Raw genomic sequence first — 26,651 nt, 5'->3', positions numbered from 1 at the left:
CAGTCGTAAGAGTCGGCTTAAATAATGATGGCAATTTGAAACTGTCATGCGGTAACTAAATCGAATTGTCCCGTTTGGGGCGGTTTTTCCCTGAAACCAAACGGGGATGAGACGCGGATAATATTTGTGTTCCCCGTACTGACCTGCCTCGATCTCACCCCGATTCTGCATCGAACACTATTGTAAGCATGAAAATTTGACATAACTCAATTTATAATAATATTTTGAATTTTTAATTCAAAATAGTTCAAATGAGAGGTCAAAATTAAATTAGAATTAGTTATTGTGATAATTAAATCATAATTAAAAAAATTATTTAAAAACCAAAAATAATTTGGAATTAAAATGTTATATTTATTTTATCCAAATTAAACCCCAAAAAGGGGTTGAAATAATTTAATTATAGTTTTAGACATAAGGTATATGTAATTTATAGCCTAAAACAGTTAAATAAATATCCAAAAATACCCAAAAATAAAATAAAATAAACATAATTTTTATTATGTTTTCAAAAATATTTTTGTGTATTAATTTGGTGAAGAAAAATGAAAGAAAATGGTTAAAAATTTGATTTCAAATAAATATTTTATTAAAAATAAAACTAATGATCTAGTGTGACCGAAATTAAAGAAATCGGTTGTAGCAGGAATTTCATCCATCAAATGGGTGCATGATCTTCATCCAAAACACCAGGACGCTCCGCATAGCCGGTTATAACCGAGAAGATGCGCGCCCAGGACCAAACATGATCAACTAACGGGACGTCAAACCCGCTAGCCGAAAATGTCCAAACACCCGAACGCTTGACAGACCGCCAATGGATCGCAATGACGCGTTTCATTTTAATGAAACGACGCCGTTTTGGTCGTCTTCTTCGCGAATGTCGGAGAATTGCGCTCGATGTCGGTGATATTTCATAAATCTTATCTTCATCGTTTCTCATCATTATCCCTTCAAACTTCGCCTACATGCACGTCTCTCAAATGCCATCATTTCGCCTAAAGTTTGAATTCAAATCCTACCCTAGAACTAGGCCCATGAGGATAGATCATAAAGGAATGAGATGAACTTCAGAAGCAAAATTGAATATGAATTTGACTTCGAAATCGACCTAGCTTAGGTATAAATACTCCTCATGTCTCCTTTTTTCAATCCATCGAAAAGAATCCAGCAATCCTAGCCTACTCGAAGATCTTCATCGGATCTTCATATGAAAACACTTTTCTAGTGTTCTAAGCTTTAATCTAGAGCTTTGGAAAGCTTCCTTAAGATCATAGGAGTGTTCTCCAATCACAAGTAAGCTTTCAAACCACCTATGATTCATGTTGTGATTCAAAATTGAAAATTTTTAATTCCAATCGGGTTGAACCTATTTCTTGTTCAATTTTGTACTTTTTATAGTTGAAATCAATCATCATATATTTTCAAGCTTTCTATCGAAAGATATTTTATCAATTCAACCCCAATCAAAAAAACCTAAATTTGATTTGAAAATTTGGAAATTTGAAATTTCGTGTTCTTGAGATTTTGAGCTTGGATTTGATTCAAATAATTGCCTAACATGTTTGTAAACATGTTGGGATGAATTTCAAATCAAATAACAACATCTCGATCATGTTTGATCGAACTAAAAAATTTCAAAATAAAATTTTAAATTTCATTTTTGAAACTTGTTAGAGGGCTTGATTAATGTTCATGTTTTGGTCATGTTTGATTATAAACACCATTTGGAAACTGTTGGAACAAGAATTAAGCCATGAGATTGCCTAATTTGAAAGTTCCCAAATCATGCCCTAGAAATCATTTTGAAAAATTGATTGTCTTAGGGCTCGATTGATCAGTTCTAGAATTAGGGGTTGTGATCCCTACATCCAGTTGAGTTAATAGCAACTTATAGATCACGTTTTCATGATTTGTATCAAAAGTTGTAATTATACAACATTGAACCAAATAAAGAACACTTGGTGTTCTTGGACCGAGTCATGTAGGACCGAAGACCGAGAGGTAGGACCGAGAATCCTCGATCCTAATCGAGACCAATAATCGATGTTCTTGAGTTAGAACCGAGCCTTAAGATTGGTGTTATTGAGCTAGGACCGAGAAATCCGACCGAGGGTTTTCACCTAGGACCGAGAAAACTGACTTCGGATCGAGACTCCTAGGTCTTAGGACTGAAATGTCCAACCTTAAGACCGAGTTTCCCAAATCCATGACCAAGGATCTCAGCCTAGAGCTAGTCCCGGACCGAGAGGTTTCTACACCTCGATCGAGAAACCTAGCCGTAGTCTAGTCTATGACCGATAGGCTTTTACACTTAAACCGATAATTTCTGCCAAGGACCAAGAGTCTTTGACACTTTGACCTTTAGAGACTCTAGTCCTCCGACCGAGTATCTTGAACCCCGATCGAGAGCTCCCTCATTCTAGATTGAGTCTCTTCGATCCCTGACCAATAAAAACGGACTCGACCCTTAGGACTCTGATCATAAGGCTTGTTTGGTTCCACTTTTCAAAACCCAAAATTAATTTTTATAATTTTGGAACCCCAATCCCTTTTCAAATGATCCCGAGAGGTTGATAAATGATTTCAAAATATTTTCCAAACAAATATTTTGAATAAGGCTCCATTTATGATTTATTTTTAAATTCTAACACCCTTTTTATTATATTTTTAGGTCTTTTACTCATTTTGTTCTAACCGCAATTGCAGAACGCATCTCTAAATAATTTTGTACAATTAATTACGTAATACAAACTTATCCTTGTTTAGGACCCCAGACTAATAATAAACGTTATAAATAAATCTTTTACTAGCCAGACTTTTAAAAAATAAAACTGTTTTCAACGGGCGTGGAGGACATAGCGCGTAAGCCCTTTTCCGAGTGTAACTAAATAACGGCCCTCTATGGAAACTCTGGTATAAAATACTGTCGCGTATACATTTTTATTGATTTTTCTAAAATCAATTGGCGACTTTATTTTTAAATAAATAATATTTTCTTAAATTAATTATGATTAATTAGTGTAAAATCGGATTTCAAATTTTCATTTTATTATAACAAAACTTCATATTATTAAAATTTTGAATAAAATAAATTATTTTACATAGTTAATTTTAAAAGCGGCTAGGTACTATCAAACACTTTTAAAAATAATGTTTCTTTAAAAAATTATCTGGTACGTAAACCAAGGTTGAAGCCATCGAACCTTGAACCACTTCAGATATTGTATTATCATGTGTCATCTGACATGTGCTAAGCTATGGGGATCTCCCGGGGTTACAACTATAAACACAATTAAATACATAAAATCATCGATATATTTATTTATTCATTATATTTTTTAAGAGTTATAAGTTTATTTTTTTATAATAATATAAATTTTCAATATATATTATAGTACAAGATTCGATTATATAATTTTTTATGTTTTTAAAAAATATTTTATAAACGGTGTCTCGCGGGGATTCTCTGAAACCGAACAGACAAGGATGATAAATGTATTCTCCGTCCTGAACCGCCTCATTGTCATCCTAGGCTTAGGAGACCAAGATGTAACGGGTTCGATTCCATCTGAAATCGCTTTGAATGGAAGCAGGAGGTCATGACTATGGGTTGTCATGCTAGCTCTCATTATTTAAAAATAAAAATAATAATTAATATTTATAAAAAATAAAAATTTATATCATTAATTCAAATAAAGAGTTATATATATAAATATATATATATATATAAATAAATTATAAAATAACTATAAAAAAAATAAAAAACAAATGAATGAAAATCTAGTTATTAAATAATATAGGGCGGAATCTACTTCTCAATGTGACTGACTCTTTTTTAAAACAATTTAAAATTATATAGAGAATAACTTTTTATGAAGTGGGAATTTTTTTTTAAGAGTTGTGAAGAATGAGATAATCATTGGAATTGCAACCCTAAATAATATGAAATTTATATTAATTAAAATTTTAATGTAAAAAAATTCTACAATCCTATAATTTGTTTAAGTTGACTCTAAAAATCTATATCTTATGTATCAAAAGAGTAATAAATTAGACCAAATCGAACAAACTAATCAAACGGTGTTAAAAAAAAATAAAAAAATTTAAAATTTTAAAATGTTATAAAAATTGTATTTGACCAATGTTAGTAAATAATAGAAAAATAATATATTATCAAGTATAATTAATCAATTACTTATATATAATTTAAAAAGGGATAAACTCATAAAAAAAAAATAATAAATTATACTTATAGATATTCAATTGAAATTTTTCCAGTTACTCTTAATTAAAAAAAATAAGAAACTCGAAAATTGATTACTAAAACAATAGGAAGGTATAAATACAGAAAAAAAAAACTTAGGCCTTGTTCGATTGGGGTTATTTAAATAATCTAACTCACTTAAACATCTTTTCATTCCCCTCTTATTAATCACATCACTTAATTCATTACCCCAAATACTAAAATACCCTCTATTTTAAATTACTATTTATTATTTTATTATTATTTTCAATACCTTTTAAGTAATCTTATCAAAAATATTCTCACTACCTCAAAATCATTACCCATCATTATTTATTTTCCCCCTCTAGGTTATTACAATAACCTCAATCCGAACAAGGCCTCAATCTCATTGCCGGAGAAAACGACGCACCAATAATTGTAAATATTATTCAAATTATAAAAATTTGAAATAAAAAATTAAATTTAACTAATAAAAAACTGTACCGAACTAAAAACAAAATGAATTTACAACTTTTCTTCCAAACTTTTGTTAGATATAATAATATTAAAACAATATAAGGCCCAGATTATTTTAGAAATAATCTTAAAATATCAAACCAGCATTAAATATCATTTCCGAGAAGGCTGACGGCGGACTGACGAGTGACGATTTGACAACAATTGGGGAGATCAAAGAAAAGAAAAGAAAAGAAAAGAAAAGAAAAGAAAATTCAAACGGCGATGCTAAAAGGCCTCAAACCCAACTCCGATTCCGGCCATCAATCAACTTCTCAGAATCAATTATTTTAGTCCTTCACCAAAACAAAAGTATTTAATCATTTCTTTCCTAGATGTAGTAGGTAAGTCAAGACTATACGCCTCCATAATTTCATATCGAAAGCTCAGTTTTAGCAAAAAAAAAAAAAAAAAAAAAAAACACAATCAGTTTGATTTTCTTATAAACAGCCACAACCCACCACCTTGAAACCTGAATTCTCGATCTGGGTATTTTCTTGAGCTATGAATTTCAGGAGTATGGATGAATTCTGGCCATATTACATGAGTCAACACTCGAATCCGGCGACAAGGCGTTGGCATTTTGGTGGGACTTTAGCTAGTATTATCTGTTTGATATATTCTTTATGGTTTAACTGGTGGTTTCTGTTTCTTGTGCCGTTGTTTGGATATGGTTTGGCTTTTTACAGCCATTTCTTTGTCGAGGGGAATGTTCCGGCGAGTTTTGGGCATCCGGTTTGGTCATTTTTGTGTGATTTGAAGATGTTTGGTTTGATGGTTACTGGTCAAATGGATAGGGAAATTAAGAGACTTGGTAAGAGACCTGTTTTGCCTGTCTTTTGATGACTACACAATTGTATATAACATTTGGATTGATTGATTGGTTGTCTTTTCATTTGATTATTTAGCTTCCTTTCTCAAGTGTATGTTTGTAAATGTAATAAAAAAGGGTTGGATTTTAGTGATTTCATATTTGAATAATGGTAAGAGTGATTGCTTTTGATCAAAAGTAGATCATGTTTGATTTTTGGGTTAGGTTAAAAGTCTGAGTCGGGTATAACCCGGATAAAATTGGGTTAATCCTGGTAAAATTATATGTTTTTGCTTAGTTGATATGTCAGAAAATCGTTCTTAGATACTTACACCCGTAGGAGAAAATCGTTCTTAGATACTTACACCCGTTGGGTAGTGACGTACCCATCCCCTGGAGGAGAAGAGCTTATGCTGGCATTCAGGACCTGCTTTGGATTGCTCGCTTGGGGCCGTTGTATGACCACAATAGGTTCACCTAGCGGGCCTTTTATTTGGTAGCTAACATCGCCAAAGCGTATCATCAGATTTGACTACGAAGGAAGGGTCGTGTCGACTAAGCCTCTCTGGAAGGAGGTGTCGTTGATCACGAAAGGTAAATACAATGGCCTTGTGTGCTCGTACGGTAACCAATTCCTTAAAGTTAAATTTCATTATTGTCTCTAAATTGACTTGGGCTAGAGGCAAATTTCATATATGGTCTCTAAATGGACTTGTGCTATCGACTTCCGACCTAGATTTTGCACACTCCTCATTCCCAACCGGAAACCTTCTTCTTTTCCCATCTCGGATAGCCACAAATATTGGATTTATGAATACCTATTGTCTTTCCTTCTCAATTTGTTATTCCTAAGTTTGAACTCTAATCAATACAAATACACTAACTCCATTTGACATATTATTTTCATTGGAAACAGCATCACAGTTTATTGAATTTTTTCTTATAGCATAAATCAAACTCAAATGGGACCACATTTAAAAATAAAAACTTTTTTCATAAATTTATTAACAATTTCTTATCCAGATCAATATCAGATACAAAAAGTGTTTCCATATAAACATTATTAAGCAATTTACTAAAAAATATATGTTTTCCTTAGGCATTCTATTTTATACAAAGTCTTAAAAAAAGTGTTCCTTAGGCATTGTATTTTATACAAAGTCTTTAATCAACAGACATAACTATCTAAAAAGGAAGGGGTTTGGGGACAACACAACCATGAATTTAGATCTAATGTATGAACCTAACTCATGAGAAACGACATATCTTTTCATTTAATCAATAACCGAGCTAAATCAATTGTATCCTAAATGGTGAGAAAATCGTGAATCGCCCTCTATATCCCAAAAGGAATTTGGAGATCTTTTGAAATGAAGGGTGATGGTTTGGGAATTTCATTACTCTTCAAGATTTCTTTCCCCAAGCACCTTAAAAAAACAAAAGAGATGAATAAACAGCCGCATGTCAAATAAAGAACATTTACAAGTCTGATTATAGAGTTTTTAAAACTTTAGCATTGGAATCCAAGGCCTTGTTTGATGTGGATTGTCCAATTCACAATCTACTCAGCAATCACATAATTCAAATCACAACCAAAATAACTTCTTCATATATATTTATACCTTTAACATCATTTTACTCAAACAACCAGGTTTTTCATAATGTAAATCAAATAGGATTATTTGAAAATTTCACCTAGTCATAAAAATAACTCCAAATCAAACAAGGCCAACTAAATCATCAATCACTTCTACCTTCAAATTATCAACTAAAAAACACCAATTAATTCATTCTTTGTCATTATAAAATATACTAAAAACTTTTTTATCAATCAAGATTTGTTCCAAAAAACAGTTAATCTTATATATATATCAAACAATAAGAACTTTGTGGCATATTTACACATAAACTTTTTCAATAAGAGCAATTTTTCCATGTATAATAAACAAAAAGGATTACAAAAGAACTAATTTAATTTGAGTAAATATATAGTTGAAAGGAAATGTTTGAAGACTTACCTTAAGAAAAGCTACTGTTTGTTTCAAAATTGACCTGACTTGTTTCAGAAGAATTCACAGCCTCAGAAAATTCGGACATCAGCCTCTCGTATTTCTTTTTCAAGACAGAAGAATCCATAGCATCTACAAGGGCCTGTCTTATATTTTGTTCAAGGCCCTCGATCTTATTCTTTGTTTCCAAACTTGGATTTTGTCCCGCTTTTGCCCTCTCTACCTTCAACTGCTCAATCTGGTCTTTTAAATCAGATGAATTGATCATATCCTCTATAACCTCCATTGTTTGTTGGTTAAGTTCATCTGCCTTGTTCTTGATCGCGGATAATGTAGGCGGTTCAATGTGCAAATCCAATTGTTTTAGAATGTTGGAAAATTCCATCTCGATCTCTTCTTTTAGCTTCAATATATTATCCTTCAGATCCTGATCTAAATCAGTCGCTGATTCTACTTCGGATCCTTCAATTTCCTTTCTTATGGACTCTATCTTTCCCTTTAAATCTGGTCGGTCTAGGATTTCTTCGAATTTCTTATTAATTTCTTGTTTCAATGAGCCGATTTTTCCATTCTTCTCAGATAGATCTTTGGCTCGAGATAATTCTGATAACATATCAATCTTATACTTCAAGCTTTTGTAATTTGGAGCTGTATGCAGATTCTGCTTGAATTCATTCTTTAGGTTCTCGATTTGTTCGTTCAGAGCAAGAATTGTGGCATGATCTTTTGAATTTCTCGATTTTTCGAAATCTTGTTGAAGTGCAACCGACCTGTCAGTCAATCCTAAGGCTTTCATCGCTTCGGATAATTCATAATCGACTTCTATCTTCAGTTTCTTTATCATTTCGTTCAGACCAGATTCAGGATGCTCGCTAGATGATTCCTTGGCTTTTAGGATTTTCTGCTTTAACTCTTTAACTTCGCCTTCTAACTCCTCGGGACTCATTCCGGGTTTAATAATGGGTTCTTCTTTCTTTTTCATGTTGACTTTCTTGATTGGATCCACTGGGATTCCTTCTTGGAATCCACCAAGTTTGCGGAACTTCAGCATTCGATGCTCAAGCAGCTTTTCTGTATCCATCTTATTCAGCTCCTTTACACCAAGTATAAACATTTGTAACCTTTACTAAAAAAATATGATTCATTTCATACAAAGATCAAATATTGTTACTAACCTCCATTGAATCAAGAATTGCGGTTTTTATTTGTTGTGATGTCCAGTGTGGATCGGCATGAGCACCCCCAAGTGGCTCCTGAAAAATAAAATTTATTTGTTTCACTAGGATCGCAAAAGCAATTTAGAAGGAAAGAAGTTCCTGAAATTGCAATAAAACTTCAAATTGCTCAAACTACTTTTGTTTGTCATTTCCTTGTTAACTCAGTTGATGTCTTCGTATGCATTTTATAGAGAATAATTGAGATTTAGAAGCTGCAAAAATTGTGTACAGATAATTTAAGAGCTTAACAAAGTTAACCAATGTCAACGAGAAATAAATTATGCCTTTTAAAATGTACATAGAACAAAACAAGCCCGACACAAGTTGAGGAAGCAAAACAAGCATTTGATACAAGTTCAGGAAGCGTGAACTTCTATCCTAAAATAAAACAATTGTTCCATATTGTTTTGAATAAAGCAGAATGTACTACTGATAAAGAACAAAAAGGAAAATGTGAGCTATCAATATTCTAGTCAAATCACAAGCAAGTAGTACAAAATTGACCATATGAGATAACAAAACCATTGCTAGATAAATATTAAAAAAAATCATGTAAGCAAGCAATAAAATGAATTAAAGAAAAGAAAATGTACGAATTTGGCCATGCGAGTGAAGAACTAACAGGGATGATTCCGTCTGCAATTTGTAGCTTGAGCAGCTCTCCAGCAGTTATCCTTAGTTTCTCAGCAGCCTACATGAAGGAAATCACAAGTTTCATAAGATACTAATCTCTTCATCGGCATGCTTAAGAACAATCGATGATGCAAACCTTTGGAGCAGCTTTGGCACTCTTCCACAGAATAGCTGCACAAGCTTCAGGGCTGCACCACAGTAAAATAGATGAGCCAGAAATAAGCATATCATCTAAAGGACCAGTAAATGTTTTCTGTAGGCATTCTCAAAAGAAAAAAATTAGGGTACGTTTGATGAACTGGAAATTATGTATTGAAGGTTGAATACTGAATATGTGAAAAATAAATACTAAATATACTATATGAAAATGAGATGTTTTGTTATACAATTTGTTTTGTATGTAATTCGTGGTCCGAAAAAATATACATCTGTTATGTTTGATATGTTTGATTGTTTGCCAAAAATCACAATTATGTATAAAATAATATGGATGATGTTTCAAAAATTAATTTGATCATATAGTTCGGATCATGATCTAGAAAAATAAATCCCAATATCAAATGAAGCAAAAGAATTAAATTATAGTTTGGATCATCGTTTTGAAAATCATTTGTATACCAAATGAAGTAAGACAAATCACACTATAATCTAGATCATTATCTATACAAAAATCTTATACCAAACAAAGAAACATCACTTTCAATTTCAACTTTCGCATTTCTAATTGGATCAACAAATATTGTGAAAAAAAATACTAGTTTCCAAATAGGCTCGATATTTATTTTTAAAAAGGTCAACTTTCATTAGATAACAAGAGCGCAAGAAGTTTCCAAATAGGCTCAATATATAAATAAATTTCAAGTACTTAATATAAGTTGGTTTTATAAAACCTGAAAGGCTGAAACTAATGTCTGGAAAATATTAAAAAATACTTTAATGTTAAGTTGATTAATTTTCAGGGTTAAGGTTGTCTATTGGTTGTTGTTAGATTACCGAGTTAAGTAAATTAAAACTTACCGAATTAAACCATATTTTGTAGGGATAAATGATAAATTTAGTATTGTGGTTGGAGAGCTTTGTCAAATTTAGGACTCTCCTAATATTTTGTCATTTAAAAAACTCTTCTAACCTTATTTAATTATATTTAAAAAACAAATTAACGTTAAATAAATAACTGACGGTCAGTTATTTATTTAACGTTAATTTGTTTTTTTTTCTTTCTTTATTATATTTCTAACCTAATTGCTTTATTTCTTTCTTCCATTGGCATCTGCGCGCGATCTCAAACTCACAGGGCAACAAACCGATCGTTCCTCTTCATCGACGGTTCTTCTTCTTCGTCCACTGTTTTCTTCATTGACGGTTCTTTATTCGTCCATTGTTCTTCTTACAGGTATGGGTCATACTTAAGCATCTAGGAAAATAAACGGCTAGGGAGGTCCATATTTGCATTTATAGTCAGTTTTCATCATGTATAGGTTTAAACTTTAAGTTATGGTTTAAATTCAGGTATGGGCCATCCTTATCGCAAATATAGGGTTTCCATTTTTTAGGAATATTGTTGATTCAAACTAACCTATAGTTATGGTTAGAAAGGAGCTGATTCTATGTTATGGTTTGTGAGGATTCATTCAAGTTTGTGAGGATTTGATGCACTAACTTTGAATCAGCTCGTATTCCTAAAAAATGGAAAACTTATATTTGCGACAAGGATGACTCATACCTGAACTTAAACCATAACTTAAAGTTTAAACCTATATTTGATTAGAACTGATTATAAATGCAAATATGGGCCTCCCTAGCCGTTTATATTCCTAGATGCTTAAGTATGACCCATACCTGTAAGAAGAACAGTTGACGAAGAAGAACAGTTGACGAAGAAGAATCAATGAAGAAAACAGTGGACGGAGAAAACAGCCGATGAAGAAAACAGAGGGTGAAGAATAACCATCGATGAAGTAGAACGAACGGTCACCCTGTTGGTTTGAGATTGCGCGCGGACGCCAATGGAAGGAAGAAAAGAAAGAAATAAATCAATTAGGTTAGAAATATAATAAAGAAAGAAAAAAAAAAACAAATTAACGTTAAATAAATAACGGATGTTAATGTGAGTTCTAAATATAATTAAATAAGGGGAAAAAAAAGTTTTTTGACAAAATATTAGGAGGGTCCTAAATTTGAAAAAGCTCTCCAACCACATTACTAAATTTATTATTTATCCCAATACCTTACCTTTGAGCTGAATCCATAAATTTAGTGATTTTTAAATAATAGCTATCAAATGAACTTAATTCAAATAAGTATCTGATCATTTAAATTTAGTAATATAACAACCCCTAAAAGTTGACATATGAGGCAAGAGTAGGAATAGAGTCAGAAATTAGAGTTAGCGTGGACTTGATCTTAATGTAAAAAAACACGCACTTGGGGAGAGTCAAACCCAGAAACTTATATGCAATTTATCTTAAAATCCACTAAACAACTAGTACAACCCCTACCTAGATCCGTCCCTAGCAAGAGTACACTGGGAACATGTAAACCTCCATATAAGCCTCTTCTCAAGAGAATATTCATTCATAATGCCTCAAAATCACTGTTAAGAAAGTCATGAAGAACTTGAATAAATGATGAGAAAATTAATTTGGTGCATGAGCGAAAAGGAGGCAAGAATATTCACAACTTGTCTCCCAAACAAGAAGGTGGCCTTGGGAGGGAAGAATATTTAGGTGGCCACTGTGGGACACAATTTGTGTCCTCAATTAAGAAGGTGGCCTTGGAATTACAGACTGTGAAGAATGGAACACGATCTTAATCATGAAGCAAATTTAGGCGTTATCTAAGGACTCAGTTGCAGGTTAAATGGATTCACTATAATTTCATAAAAGTGGCTCCTATGCATCGATTCACTCTTTGGTTGGTATTCCATAAAAGACTCATGACGAAGGACAAACTACGAAGATTCATGATTGTTGAAAACGTTCATTGCATATTTTTTAGGATGTGAGGAGACACTGAAGCATCTATTATGTGATTGCTCATACACTTATATCTGAAGGAAACTCAATAAATGTGTGGACAACAAGAGAATTTCAAGAGATTGGCATGGCCTAAAGGATTGGGTAATCAAGAAGACAAAAAAGAAGAACCTTTACTCGAAGATCCACAAATGCACTTTTGGGGAAATGATCTACGAGATATAGCATGAATGAAATTCTAGACAATTCGTCAAGACAAGGCGAGACAATGAAGTATGAAAAAAAATCTACTCAAAATGTGTTGATTCATAATAGAGTGTGAAAGCAGAATCCGAACAGTTTCACCAACTAGACGTTGTGTAAAGAATGGGATTGGATCTTGATCAGATGTTGTCCACAGCACATGTAGTTTTGATACTTTTGTATTCGACTGATGAAATTTATATTGTATATTTTTGTTCTTAAAAATAAGAACTGAGCATGTTAAACAAATCAATAAAAAATTTATTAAAAAAATCATTATTAATAAGAAGTATCTTCCTATTCACAAAAAAACAAAAATCCCATCCTTTGCTACAAATATCTATTTGTTAGAAGGATACTTGTATTTTGGATATTATAGCAGTTGTATAAAGAGCAACTATTATCATGTCTAAATGGGAGAGACCAAATTGTTGCAAATTTTGAGAGTAAAATTGTAGCTAGTGGAAGGTACACACTTCAACTAACCTGGCAACATAAAAAACTGAATTTTCCAGCATCAACATTATATTAGAACATCCAATTGCCAGAGCCCCGCCAGAGCCACCTTCTCCGATTACTATGGAAATAATTGGTACCTTTAGACCAAACATGGTCCTCAAATTATGAGCTATGGCTTCACCCTGCATCCAAAAAGAGCATTTGTTCTATTAAACTATCATTGGGAGAATTTAGTGTAGAGAATGGTAATTACATACTTGGCCTAGTTCTTCTGATTTAAGGTCTGCATATGCACCTGGAGTGTCGATAAATGTGACTATGGGGAAACCGTGGTGATCCGCATAGTACATCATGCGCAATGCCTTCCGATAACTGAATGTATAAAGGCAACAGATAATATTGTAACTTCTTTTAAATGTTAAAGTTTGTATAAAGAGAATTGTAGCGGATGCGACTTCCAATTATCAACATTAAGGTACATACCCTTGAGGAGTAGGCATTCCAAAATTGCGTTGAATGTTCTCCTTTGTATTTCTACCTTTTTGATGACCTATGAACATGTAGTTTTTATCATTGATGGTCCCAAGACCAGTGACAATGGCAGGATCATCATAACCAGAACGATCTCCATGAAGTTCCACAAACTGGATAAGCGAAATATGAAAATGAACAGGCTTTAAATAAACCATGTATGTTATAAAAAAAATCCATCAGAAAACTGCAAGAACGGTACCCTTTCAGTAATATTTAACACGTGGTCAAGAAAAGTTGGTCTGTTTGGATGCCGGGCAATATTGACTCGTTGTATTGGTGTTAGATGTGTATACAGATCCTTGAGAGCCTGAAATTGAGAATATCAACTTCATAACCTGACTTCAACAGGAACTGATGGCATGAGATAAATAACCCAAAAAAAATACCATTATAGATGGAATATAGCATACAGAAATTATTTCCATGTAATGCAATTACTGACAATTTAGAAATAGGAAAATAAAGATCACAATTGAGCTTATTAGAAAGTAGGATTTATGTTTCGCTAATTTATTTTCGTAAACATATTATCTTTCGTTTGGTAAAAGAAGTGTGGCTAAATCAAATTAAAGTTCATTTGGAAAATGAACTTTTTGATGGATTTTGATCCACAAATATCTACAAGAAATTTTCCAATCCAATTTCGCTTTCACTTGGTATAAAAAAAGTAGTTGGCTTTTAAGCTGGATTACAAGTTGGATATTAGGACAGATAACAAATGAAATCATAAATTATGGTAGGGCTTAATGAACATGAGTTTGCCCCCCAGGACCATTTCTATGAATGTGACATAGATATCTTCCAACATGTTGAAATCCTGCATTTTGCCCTTCTAAGATTCTTTTGGAAAACCAATGCATTCTTTCTCCAATAATAAAACAATCAATAATAACCTTATATGCTAGGACCATCTTAAATCTCAACTTTATCAAAAGAACAAACATATTCACAGTCTATGTCATATTGAGCAATAACAAAAGAGGATTGAAACCTGCTGGTATTTGGTCTCAAGTAAGATAATCTGATCACTGAAATCTAAATCAGTTTCATTTGCCATCTTTTGCACCTGAGAAATAGAAAAGAACAATTAAGAACATAGGATTCTGAAAAGTTACACATATACTGAGTCATATATAAGACATCATCTCACATCAATTATCTTCTTCCGTAAATCCATCAATGGTTTTTCAAAGTCTAGAGTAACAGGCTTCTGTTTCTCTTTCAAAAGCTTAAAATGAGAAAGATGACTAAGGACCCCTCCTTTCACATTAGGATCAGCATTATCTGGCCATGGATAGTCATGTTTCTTCACCTTCCCCAACTTTGAAAAAACTCTCAAATCCTTTGTCTTTATTCCAAAACGTGTCCTCCCAAGGGATTTCAAAGGAACACCAGATAACCCATTACTTGAACTTCTAATAAGATCCGAAACTGAACCTCCCGATACCAAATTCCCACGAGACGTGACCAGAGAATGAGACAATGAAGCCATTTATCCTCTCCTGTGTCATAAACAGATTTCAATTCTAAAGTGAACTAACGAATAAGCTATCTACGGATACTCTCCACCTGAAGTAGTAAAGGACAAGCCTTCCGACATTTCAGGAAAATAAGAATGCATGAATTAGGAAAGCAGACAAGAAAACCTGGTAATTCGAGGAGCAATCGAGGCGAAGGACGAGATAATTCTATGCAATGAATGTTAGAGAGCGAAAGTGAGAGAGATAGAGAGAGAGGTGTGGTAATCGGAATGAGTCAGCAAGCTTCATCTTCATCAGGTGAAGATGACAGGAGAAATGGTTTTAGGGTTCATATTTGTAGAATTAAATACAATTTTGATTCAATCACAAAATCCTCATTCATTTAAATTCTAAGTTTTGAGTTTGTTTGATGTTATGTGGGAGTTTTGTTGGGTTTTTGAAATAATAAAATAATAAAATATATAAATTTTAAATTTATTTATTTAATTTAATAATTTTTATATTTAAAATTTTAGTGAGTATGTTTAATGTTTTAATGATTGAAATGTTAAAAAAGAGGAATGATAAAGCCAACGAATGGCTAGCGAAAGCAAGGCCACGAATCCTACGTGGCCTTGCCAGCTAGGAGAGAGAAAGAAAAAAAAAAAAAAAAAAAAATTAAAACGTTTCTGCTCCTCTTTCACCCAATAGGGTTTCATATTTCTGCATTTCTTTCTCTCTCTGAAAAACTTCATTTATTTCTCTTCTCCAGCTCCGGCAGCATTTATTTCTCTTCTCCGGCTGCATTTATTTCTTTTCCACGGCTGCATTTACTTCTCAATGGTATCCTTTTTAAGGATCTTTATTATTTTTTTAATAGATCCAGAGTTTAGATTTTATAGATCTAGGGTTTAGATTTTACAGATCTAGGGTTTTACATTTTACAGATGTATATATGGGATTTAAACGGTTTGAATTTTCAGGATACAGAAGCACCAAACTTGCACAACCCAGTAGATGAAGAACTTAACCTGAACAGATCCACCCCCGTTGAACCCCAAAGGTACCCTGAACAGATCTAGTGGTTTCGGGACAAGAAAGGGTCCTTCCTTGTCCCGAAATGGTTGGTTTCGGGACAAGAAAGGGTCCTTCCTTGTCCCGAAATGTGTGGTGTCTTGTAAGAAAATGCTGTGTTTTGGGTAAAAAAATTTTGTGTTTCGGGACCCGAAATGAGTCGTTTCGGGACAAGAAAGGGTCAAAATCAACCATTTCGGGACAAACATTGTTTTGTTTCGGGACCCGAAATAGGTCGTTTCGGGACGACATGGTGGTTTCGGGACCCGAAAGGTGGTTTCGGGACCCGAAACGGGTGGTTTCGGGACCCTAAACGGGTGGTTTCGGGACCCTAAACGGGTGGTTTCGGGACCCGAAACTGGTGGTTTCGGGACCCGAAAGGTGGTTTCGGGACCCGAAAGGTGGTTTCGGGACCCGAAACGAGTTGTTTCGGGACCCGAAATGGGTGTTTTATGGACTTTTTCTTACGGTTTCACATAATTTTTGCAGTCACATTCCTAGTGTTGGAATGACATTTTCCTCCGAAGAACAACTTCTTGAATTCTACACATCATATGCCCACTTAACGGGATTCGGCATTACCAAATTAGGGAGCAAAAATGTAGGTGGTAAGAGGAAATATTTCAGCGTTGGTTGTGCCAAGAGTTTTATGAAAGAATCGAAGGCAAAAAATAAGTTTCATCAGCCTAGACCAATAACGAAGACAGATTGTAAAGCAGACTCGAAGTTCTTTGGCTTGTCCTGCGTCATATATGGAGATTTAAGGTTTGCTGGAACTTTCATTTGTCGCACGGGATTTTTCCTTCTTTTTCTTGGAGGCACCTCTTTTCCATCGTCATCTGTGTGATTCCCCTCAACATTTTGAGCAGCAGGCTCCTTGTCACCGGCCTCATCAAGACCCACCTCCTTGTCAGCGGCCTCATCAAGACCACCGTCATTTTGAGCAGGCTCCTTGTCACCGGCCTCATCAAGACCCACCTCCTCGTCATCTTTGTCACATTGTGTTTCAGAAGGTGCTTCATCCTTGAAGTATTTATGCATGGCATCCCTGAAAAGTTTATTCTTGTCCATTGCTCTGTAAATGATGTGCATGGCGTTGTCATACAATGGTGTTGCATCCCAGCCTGAACTTAAACATTCCATTTTTCTCATCGCTTTTTCAAGCATCACTGTACATTTCGTAACGCACACCAAATTCTCTGTAAATGTAATTCCGACCTCATCCGGAGCTGTGTTCAGAGGAGGTGACCTATTCCTAGGTTCTGTTGCTGCTGCCGCCGCCTCCTTTGGGGTCTGAGACACCCCATCAATATCACCCTCCTCGTTCTCCTCCTCGTCGTTCTCTCTGAAATCATTATCCTCGTCGTCGCTCTCATCCCACATCCCGGGTAGTGGAATGCGTCCCAGAACGCTTCCACGTCCGAATCCTCCATTATCCAACTCTGTATCCAGCCTAAACTTCAACGTTGTGTCATTCCAACATGACAGTATAGGAAATCGTCGCTCAGTAACTCCTCCCAGTACAGGGTTGCTCACCCTATACACGTAGCATAGCTGAAAACATACATATGTTAAAACTAAATATTTTTGAAAACATGAAAATGAATGAGTGATAACTTACGATAAAGAACGTATGTGGTCCTTGGAAATGTCGTTTTTCATTCTGCTTCACTTTTGCGCATGATTGAACTAATCCTTCAAGTACAAATTTGCACCAATTGAACTTCTTGATATTGTCAACATCTGAAATAGATTTCAGAATTCTATACCTGCAAATGAAAAAAACATATTTGAGGATTATTTAACAATACAAATTTGTTGTCAGGCAATTGAAAATAATACAAATGAGATATACCTGGATAGGTTACCTAGGTGATCACACCAGAGAAAGCAACTGACAACATATAATACGAAGTCTATCTTGAAATTGTTGTCAGCAGCTTTGTTCTCAATGATTTTGATCGGCATAGCAGTCGCTAAAGGAGCGCCATTATCGGGGTTACCCCATCGAGTCCTAAATGCCCTCAACTTGTCATCAATCTCGTTATTCTGATATTCTAAAATATCCAGCTCCCCTCTGGGGAGACCCAATACCATATGAACATCCTCTTCTTCGATTTTCACTTCCTCGCCATTCTCTAGGGTGAATGAACATTTATTGCAGTCAAACTTTCTGACTAGATAACGAGAGATTTCCCCGGGGCATTTTGAAAGCGATAATGAAAGTAGAGCGCCAAAGCCTATTGACTTCACAGCATCTTTTTGTTCCTTAGACAGCATTTGAAGAAGATTGAAAAGGCCACTAGACGATGTCCTAGTTAAAAATAAGTTGTGGGGGGCTGCTTTGGGAGCTGTTGCTCTAGGGGATTTTGGAACTGATTTGGGAGCTGCATTGGGAGCTGTTGCTCTAGGGGATTTGGGAACTGGTTTGGAAGCTGCTTTGGGAGCTGGATTGGGAGCTGATTCTTGGACAATACTTTTACGTTTATTTGCCCTACAACAACAAATGATAAACATTTAAAAGCCATGAAGCAAATAATCACTTAAATGAAGCAATTCGGGTCCCTAAACCACCCGTTTCGGGTCCCGAAACCACCCGTTTCGGGTCCCGAAACCACCTTTCGGGTCCCGAAACCACCTTTCGGGTCCCGAAACCACCCGTTTCGGGTCCCGAAACCACCCGTTTCGGGTCCCGAAACCACCTTTCGGGTCCCGAAACCATCCGTTTCGGGTCCCGAAACACACTTTCGGGACCCTAAATTCAGCCAAACATTAATTAATCCTACTTTCGGGTCCCGAAACCATCCGTTTCGGGTCCCGAAACACACTTTCGGGACCCTAAATTCAGCCAAACATTAATTAATCCTACTTTCGGGTCCCGAAACCATCCATTTCGGGTCCCGAAACACACTTTCGGGACCCTAAATTCAGCCAAACATTAAGTAATCCTACTTTCGGGTCCCGAAACCATCCATTTCGGGTCCCGAAACACACTTTCGGGACCCTAAATTCAGCCAAACTTTAAGTAATCCAACTTTCAGGTCCAGAAACAGCCTATTTCGGGTCCCGAAACCAGACTTTCGGGACCCTAAATTCAGCCAAACATGAAGTTATCCCAATTTCGGGACCCATAACAGCCTATTTCGGGTCCCGAAATCACACTTTCGGGACCCTAAATTCAGCCAAACATGAAGTTATCCCACTTTCGGGACCCATAACAGCCTATTTCGGGTCCCTAAATTCAGCAAATACCCAAAAAATTTAGTTTTGGCTAACCATAATACAACCATACACAATTAAATCAGACTTTCGGGTAAAGAAAACTTTGTTTCGAGAACCATAATGCAGCAATACCCTAACCCTAAACTCTGAAACCCTAACCCTAACTGCAAAACCCTGACCCTAACCGCAAAACGCTAACCCTACGATTCTAAAATAGAAGATGTCTTATTTACCTTGTCCTTGGAGATCTTGGGGCCTTGCATGGAGATTTACCTGAAACACCAGCCTGAAAAGAAAATATTTCGAAATGAACACGAAGGCGGACGAATCTGAAACTGAAATATTAAAGAATGAGAAGTGTCTTACCATTTTCGAGCGAGCGAAAGAAGAAAGTAGAAGTCGGGATGCCGGAGTGATAAATCGCCAGAGAAGTCGGGATGCCGGAGTGATAAATCGCCAGATAAGTCGGGATGCCGGATGTGATAAATTAAAAGAAGAAAGAGAGGGAAGAAGAAAGAAGAAAGAGGAGCAGAAACGTTTTAATTTTTTTTTTTTTTTTTTTTTTTTTTTTTCTCTCTCCTAGCTGGCAAGGCCACGTAGGATTCGTGGCCTTGCTTTCGCTAGCCATTCGTTGGCTTTATCATTTCTCGTTAAAAAAATAAGATATAAATAGAGCTCAATTAAAATTTTAATAATGAAGTGTGATTTATAAAGAAAATTTGACTAAATGATCCTAAAAAGGGGAGTAAATGAGTTAGTGACCAGCGCATAATTTTAAATGCGCTGGAGACCAATTCATATTTTTTTGACGGGTTTAGTGAAAACAAATTAGATATAAGGCATGTCCGAAAGTATGAAACATGGCTAAGTTTATTTGGGTAGAACGGGTTTAGTGACATTTAAGTTCGCAATTGTTAAAAATTTCGGAGCGTGTCACTGGATAAAAAGTATTAGGCTCGCTCCTTTAGCCATTTATCCCGCTCCTCTCTCTCTCTAAAGACGCTTTCTTCAACTTCAGATCGATCGTCTCCAAGCTTGTTTCCGCGCTATATCGCAAATCAGGATGCACACAGTTAAGAAATGGTAAGATTCAACAGATTCACGCTTCCTACGACTTTCCGCCGATTCTCTTTGTCTCTGGATCTGAAAATCGATTGAGCCACTGGAAATCGACTTTAAGATTTCTGTTTTGATAAAAAAAAAATGTGACATCACAATTTGATTTGTCAAATAGAATAGTGGATGGATAAGATCAAAAACTGGATTCTAGTTGGATCAATCATGACTTGCATTTGAAAGCCTTAATTCCAAACAAAAGATGGGATTTATGCCTTTTTTAGGATACTAAATCGGCTCAATCAAGCAAAATGTACTTAAATTTTGGTGTTATTAGGGTGATAGAAATGTCGTATAGGTCAGTTGGGTTTCGGTATCATGATGTCGCTCGTCGAGAATGTACATCAAGAACGGTCAACGTTCTTCTTGGAATTGTAACAAAACAGAAAAGGGAAAGGGAAAGACGAAAAAACCCACGATCACTCGTTACAATATAATGATTAAAACTTTTTGGGAAGAATTTCAGATTCACACCTGAAGGCCCAATTGAAGAACCATTTCTCCAACAAAAAGCAGCTATAAAACTTTGTGTGTTAGGCCCAAAATAGCACTTGTATCTCATGGGACCATGAAAGTAAGATGATCATAGTGAGTCCTTGAAAACCCTCTTCCTTACTATCACTGATTTGATTCATTTGATTTTTAATTAGAACAATCTAACCACTCAGGACTCGCTATGACCATCTTCCTTTCATGGTTGAGATACCAGTGCAATTTTGGGCCAACCATCTTCCTTTCATGGTTGAGATACCAGTGCAATTTTGGGCCAACGCACTAAGTTCTATAGTTGCTTCTTGGTGGAGAAATAATTCTTCAAAAATTCAGCACAAAATACTTTAATCGTCGTATTGTAATGAGTTGGTCGTGGGATTTGTTTATGTAGATTCATAATTTTTTCTAATTAAATCAAAACGTAGATACAACATATCACATCACATAAAAATATGTTAAAATATAAATAACTTATATTTATAGAGAAAAAAAAATTATGATGTACTCATGTCAAAATGAATTCCTCTATTCAATACAACTAATCTATTTTATTAAACAAAATATAATGAATTTTCAGAAAATACAAACACAATCTTTAAAAATGGTTGTCAAAAAATGAGTTATTTTAACAAAAAAATCTACAAAATGTAATTAATTTTCATTTATTGAGAAATATTTTAAAATATATCAAATCTTAGTTACTCTACAAAACTATTTTGTTAAACCTTTTTTTTGCCAAACATAATTTTATTATTTTTAAATAAAGGGTGAATATGCTTTTAAAAGTAAATTTGTATAATCTAACTTAATAGAGAAATGTTAAATATAAATAAAGTCTTTTACATAACTTTAAATTGAAGTTAACAAAAGATTTTTAGAGCTTCTGATATGAGATGCCAAGGCAAGTATTAAAGATCTAAATGTCAAAAAATTTAAACCATTATAAAATCAAACATTTCAATTTGCATCTGATATAACAAGAAAGTGTGGAGAAACAAAATCAACACTCGATATGTTGAACCAACCCGAATGCTCGAATCTAAACTAATTTTGCACCAATTCAAACTCCTAAAGCAGAAACCTGAAACAAGAATACAATTCTGTTAACAAATAATTTGAATAAACTCGTAATAGTTATGGATTCATAAATGAAGAATTAACAAGAATGCACAGAAAGGATGATTAAACAAAATGGCTCTAATTCTTAGATAGGGATGTTTTAGTACTCACAAATATGATCCATAGTCAATTTCAACTCTACCAGTCAATTTCAAACGAGATAATAACAATTTTTTCTTTAAACTTAAAGTGTTCGAAAATTGACTAAGACTCTTATCAATTGGACTTCCCTCATAAGATTTGGAATCATAATCTAAGTAAAAAATGCAATTTAAATCTAACTCAATCAAACATGCTTAACCAAACACAAAAACAATATATATCCCAAAAGAAATAGACAAACTTTAATTGATTTGAGAAAACAATCACAACTTATCTTTAAAAGAAAAAAAATGGTTATATATAGTATTCTATATAGACCTCCTTTTACACATAAACTTCTGGCTAACAAGCAAAAGAACAAGAAAATTTTCTTAAGTCTGGAAGAAATATTTAAAAGGAGTGAATATCACAAATATAATTGGTAATATGAATAACCCATCAAGGGAAAGATTTTTTGCCTAAAAGACAATGCTTCAAGTTTGAGGTTGAAATGAGGGTCATGATTTTGGAAGGTTGATAACTTCTTAAATTTAAAAAATAATTGAAATAAGAATGAACATACAATAATGTTTTATGTTGGTACTATAAGAGCAGAAAGAACTCATCATCAATTCATTTCTTCATATTCTTGACACAGAAAAAACTAAGCATAAACAATACATTCATGCATCATAAACTTGCACTGAAAACCAACTATAAACCATCAATAAAGTTTTGAATTTTCATCAATGAAACATAAAGACTATGTGAAATTTCAGCAAAAATGAGCTGTAATACTATCATTTACGCACCTTAGATATTACTCGGGTACATGAAAACCCTAACTCTGTCTCCCTACATTGAAATAGGAAATAGGAAAATAAGATCATAATTGAAAAAAAAGATGATTTTTTTACATAGAAGAGGTTGTTCGTGCGATTTACCATTGATTTGGGAGGAAGGTTGGATTTGAACTTAGCTCGTACAACACCACTGTTTCCATGAGGCCTGCTAACTTTTCCCCAAATACAACGATAATGAGATCCATTCTTTTTCACCTTCGCCTTATATATATAAGCCATTCTCTTTCCCTGGTACCAAGTCACCTCTTCCTTCGTGTTCACTCCCTCAATCTGAATCAACGAAGTGCTGGGATACTGATTCGACTTCGACCTAAAGTGAAACTACAATTAAATCTACAACTAATTCCAATTTCACAGAAAGATATAAAGTATAATATACAGACATACCTTTTGTATCCGAGAATCGTTCCTCGAACGTAAAGCCTGCAGCAATGGAACAAAGGATTAATAACATTATTTTGATAAACTCGTTGCAGAAATCGAAGTAACAAATTCAATTGAGAGGGAGAAGTATAAACCTAATGCTCTCTCCTTGACGCCCTTTCACCATTGCGATTGTATTGCTGCGACGGACGGCGACTGAGGAGAGAATGATTCGGCCGAAACCCTAGAAAAGTGATCAGTGTGCAAATTGAAGTAGGGTTTACTCTATAAAGGTCTCGTCTGTGGAAACTGTTTGGGCCTAGTACATCCAAATATGGGCTATATAACTTGATCCATAATTTATAATAAATAGAGGCCCACACAACCCATTAAAAAAATACTTTTGGGACAATGAAAATAAAAAAAATAAAAATTAATACAACTTTATATATAGAAATATTAATTAATATATTCAATTATATTAAATGTATATAAATAAGAGATACTGATTATATATATAATGTTTGAAAATAATATTTTAAAAATAATCAAATGAATTATAATCAATATAAAAAAAGATAATTTGTTTTACTCATAGAAAAATAAAATAATATAACTATATATAGCATTAATTTTATTAAATTTAAAAAAATAATATATTTGGTGATTTTTTTTAGGGGTGCATTTAACTCTTTTTTTTATACTTTTAAAATAAGTTTATATTTTAACATTTTAACCTATTTTCACTTTAAATTTATAAAAGAGAGCGATTATAAATATGCGTTATTAAATATACTTGTGCGCGCTCATTTTCGGTTCGTCCTGATGGCATACGGTTTTTCGTTCGGTTCCTCGGGATCTTTTGGTTCTAATTTAGAAGGGCTAAATTATAATATTATTAACGATATAAATTAATAAAGGTGTTATAACAAGGTGCCAAGAAAAAAAAAAGGTTTATGAATATGCCTAAAATGTGGGTTATTTTGGTATTTTGATCATTGCCAACATAACAAAATGATGTATGCAAGACTCTCCTTAGTTTATTTTGTTGGATCATGATTCATGCATCTTTCATAACTTTTTATCCATAATCCTATTTTTTTATTTTTTATTTTAGTAAAAAAGAGAATTGCACGGAATTAAAATTGTTAAGAAACCCATTTTATGCCTTAAACATGCATTAAAGAAAACTATGTTTTCCTTTACTTCCCTTTGTAATGTTTTCCTTCTTATTTTTATTTTAGTTCTCTATTTTGTTGTAAACTTACTATTTTACTATTTTTTTATTTGACATTTTAATACAGAGAAGTATATATACAAGATCACATCAAAAGGTAGTCACTTTGACCTTCCTACCTTCATTTTCTTTTTTTTAATCATAGGTATTAAAATCTCTACTTTCTTTTAAGTTACAAGTTCTAATTTTTTTTAATAAATATAATTATTTTGTAACATGGGCTTCCTCACAATTGAAATTGAGTAAACTTTTCACTTATATGAGTTTGACATCAAAGACAAAAAAAAAAAAAAAAAAACATGTTCAAACCTTTGAATCAAAATCTCCCCAAAACCCTAAAATTGTCCAAACAATAAATTCCAGTCACACGATTGTTTAACACAAAATAATCATTCACAAACCATTCAAACACCATGACATGCAAACCACACCAAACAAAAAAGAAATACCAAACAGTAAATCAAATGATATTAAACATAAAACCTTACCTTACCTTCTTACCTTTGATTTCAACCCTTTGAAATGTTACTCCTTTACTTCTTTCTACTTCTGTCTTAAATCATAAAAAAAATTAGAACACAAATCTTATATTACATAAGATAGGGTTAATTAAGCTTTGAGAATTCAATATTCTTCTTGTGAATTGCTTGTACAATTCTTCAACAACACCATCAATCTCTTCTTCCCCTTTACTTTTGATATTTTCTCTCATTTCTCTTGCTTTATCCCTCATTTGCTTCCCCTTTTCACCTACTATCAATTGCCTTATCAAATCTGCAATCTCTACCCCATTAAGCCCTCCATTATCATCTCTATTTACTTCCAAACCCACACCAATCTCCTCCACTAGCCTTGCAGTCACCGGTTGTTCATAGTTCATTGGTATAGCCACAATTGGGATTCCAAATGACATAGCCTCTATTATAGAACCCCACCCACAATGGCTTACAAATCCTCCAACATTTGGGTGCCCCAAGATTCTAGCTTGTGGTGCCCATTTCTCAATTACAAGTCCTCTATCTCCTACCCTCTTAAGGAAGCCATTGGGGAATGGTTCTTCAATTGAAATCTTCTCCTCAGAAGGAAATCTAACTACCCAAATGAAATTCATCATGCTTAACTCCAACCCTTTTGCTATTTCCTCTGTTTCCTCCTTCGATAGAAAGGACTCTGATCCAATCGACACAAGAATGGTTGATGATGTATCTTTATTGTTAAGCCACTCCATGATCCAGCTATCATCATCATTATCATCAGCAGCAGTGTTTGCCTGTTCTTGAAGGAGAGGACCTGTGGGGACTATCCTTTTGCCAAGTAGTTTGGATCCATATTCGATGTATTTCCCTTCCATTTCTCCAAAAGTCTTGACGAATATAATGTCACAGGTTTTAGTCAATGAAGAATGACTTGCAGTACTTTGGCCTCCTTGAGTATTTGTGAACCCTTTCATCATTTCTTGAAATTTCAGGTTCCAGTAAGTTCCCCGAAGATTCATGGCGGGATAAGGGAAGTCAAAGTCCTGTTTCAGAATTTTATGGCGAAGATAACAGATGATGGAAGCGCACACAGGGAAGAACTGAACGGCGGGTATTCCGAGTGAAGAAGCGGCAACGGAGGCCCATGGCTGGTGGTAGTCGTAAATGAAGTATATCTGGTTTGAGGGTTGTAATGATTGGGTGAAAGATGGGCCGGCCATGTCCATGGCTCTTTTGAGAACTGAGTTGAGGTGAAGTGGGAGGCCATTTGTGGTGTGGAAATTGGGAGGAAGGTCAGGTTGAGATGGGAGATGGAATTCGATGAGTTTGATCGATTGAGTGTGTTTCTCCGTGACCCTTTTCCTGATAAAGCTCAGATTGATGGGTGTTGAACATAGATTGATTTTGAAGTTTCTGTCGGCAAGTCTTTTGGCAAGTTCTAAGTAAGGAGAGATGTGACCATATGCCAGCCATGGAAACATTAAAACATTCAAACGTGGCTTCTTCGTCTCCATCTCCATCTG

The 26,651-nt window shown here is 34.3% G+C and overlaps 4 protein-coding genes across 4 annotated transcripts; 1 reads left to right on the top strand and 3 right to left on the bottom strand.

Annotated features, from left to right (window-relative positions):
- The first annotated feature begins 4,990 nt into the window (after nt 1-4,990).
- LOC124912568 lies at nt 4,991-5,725 on the top strand. Its single transcript, XM_047453207.1, has one exon. It carries the CDS (start codon nt 5,249-5,251, stop codon nt 5,585-5,587), a length of 339 nt encoding a protein of 112 aa, XP_047309163.1. The 5' UTR covers nt 4,991-5,248; the 3' UTR covers nt 5,588-5,725.
- An 862-nt stretch (nt 5,726-6,587) lies between these two features.
- On the bottom strand, nt 6,588-15,448 carry LOC124912582 (acetyl-coenzyme A carboxylase carboxyl transferase subunit alpha, chloroplastic-like). Its single transcript, XM_047453223.1, has 11 exons — nt 14,776-15,448; nt 14,617-14,691; nt 13,825-13,932; nt 13,575-13,735; nt 13,349-13,463; nt 13,119-13,273; nt 9,551-9,602; nt 9,404-9,472; nt 8,740-8,817; nt 7,574-8,657; nt 6,588-6,982 (listed from the first exon to the last, which is right to left on the bottom strand). The coding sequence occupies exons 1-10, from the start codon at nt 15,115-15,117 to the stop codon at nt 7,575-7,577; spliced, it is 2,238 nt and encodes a 745-aa protein (XP_047309179.1). The 5' UTR covers nt 15,118-15,448; the 3' UTR covers nt 6,588-6,982; nt 7,574.
- A 6,449-nt stretch (nt 15,449-21,897) lies between these two features.
- Nucleotides 21,898-24,777, bottom strand: LOC124913035 (60S ribosomal protein L35a-3-like). The gene is made up of 5 exons (XM_047453660.1): nt 24,772-24,777; nt 23,440-23,570; nt 23,134-23,362; nt 23,002-23,044; nt 21,898-22,070 (listed from the first exon to the last, which is right to left on the bottom strand). Exons 1-4 carry the CDS (start codon nt 24,775-24,777, stop codon nt 23,003-23,005), a joined length of 408 nt encoding a protein of 135 aa, XP_047309616.1. The 3' UTR covers nt 21,898-22,070; nt 23,002.
- A 446-nt stretch (nt 24,778-25,223) lies between these two features.
- On the bottom strand, nt 25,224-26,651 carry LOC124913034 (beta-D-glucosyl crocetin beta-1,6-glucosyltransferase-like). Its single transcript, XM_047453659.1, has one exon. It carries the CDS (start codon nt 26,646-26,648, stop codon nt 25,224-25,226), a length of 1,425 nt encoding a protein of 474 aa, XP_047309615.1. The 5' UTR covers nt 26,649-26,651.

The sequence above is a fragment of the Impatiens glandulifera genome, chromosome 8 (genome assembly GCF_907164915.1).
Source record: "Impatiens glandulifera chromosome 8, dImpGla2.1, whole genome shotgun sequence".
In the NCBI taxonomy this organism is placed as follows: Eukaryota; Viridiplantae; Streptophyta; class Magnoliopsida; order Ericales; family Balsaminaceae; genus Impatiens; species Impatiens glandulifera.
The sequence above is the reverse complement of the archived record's forward strand: the minus strand, read 5'-3'. Positions and strand labels throughout refer to the sequence as shown.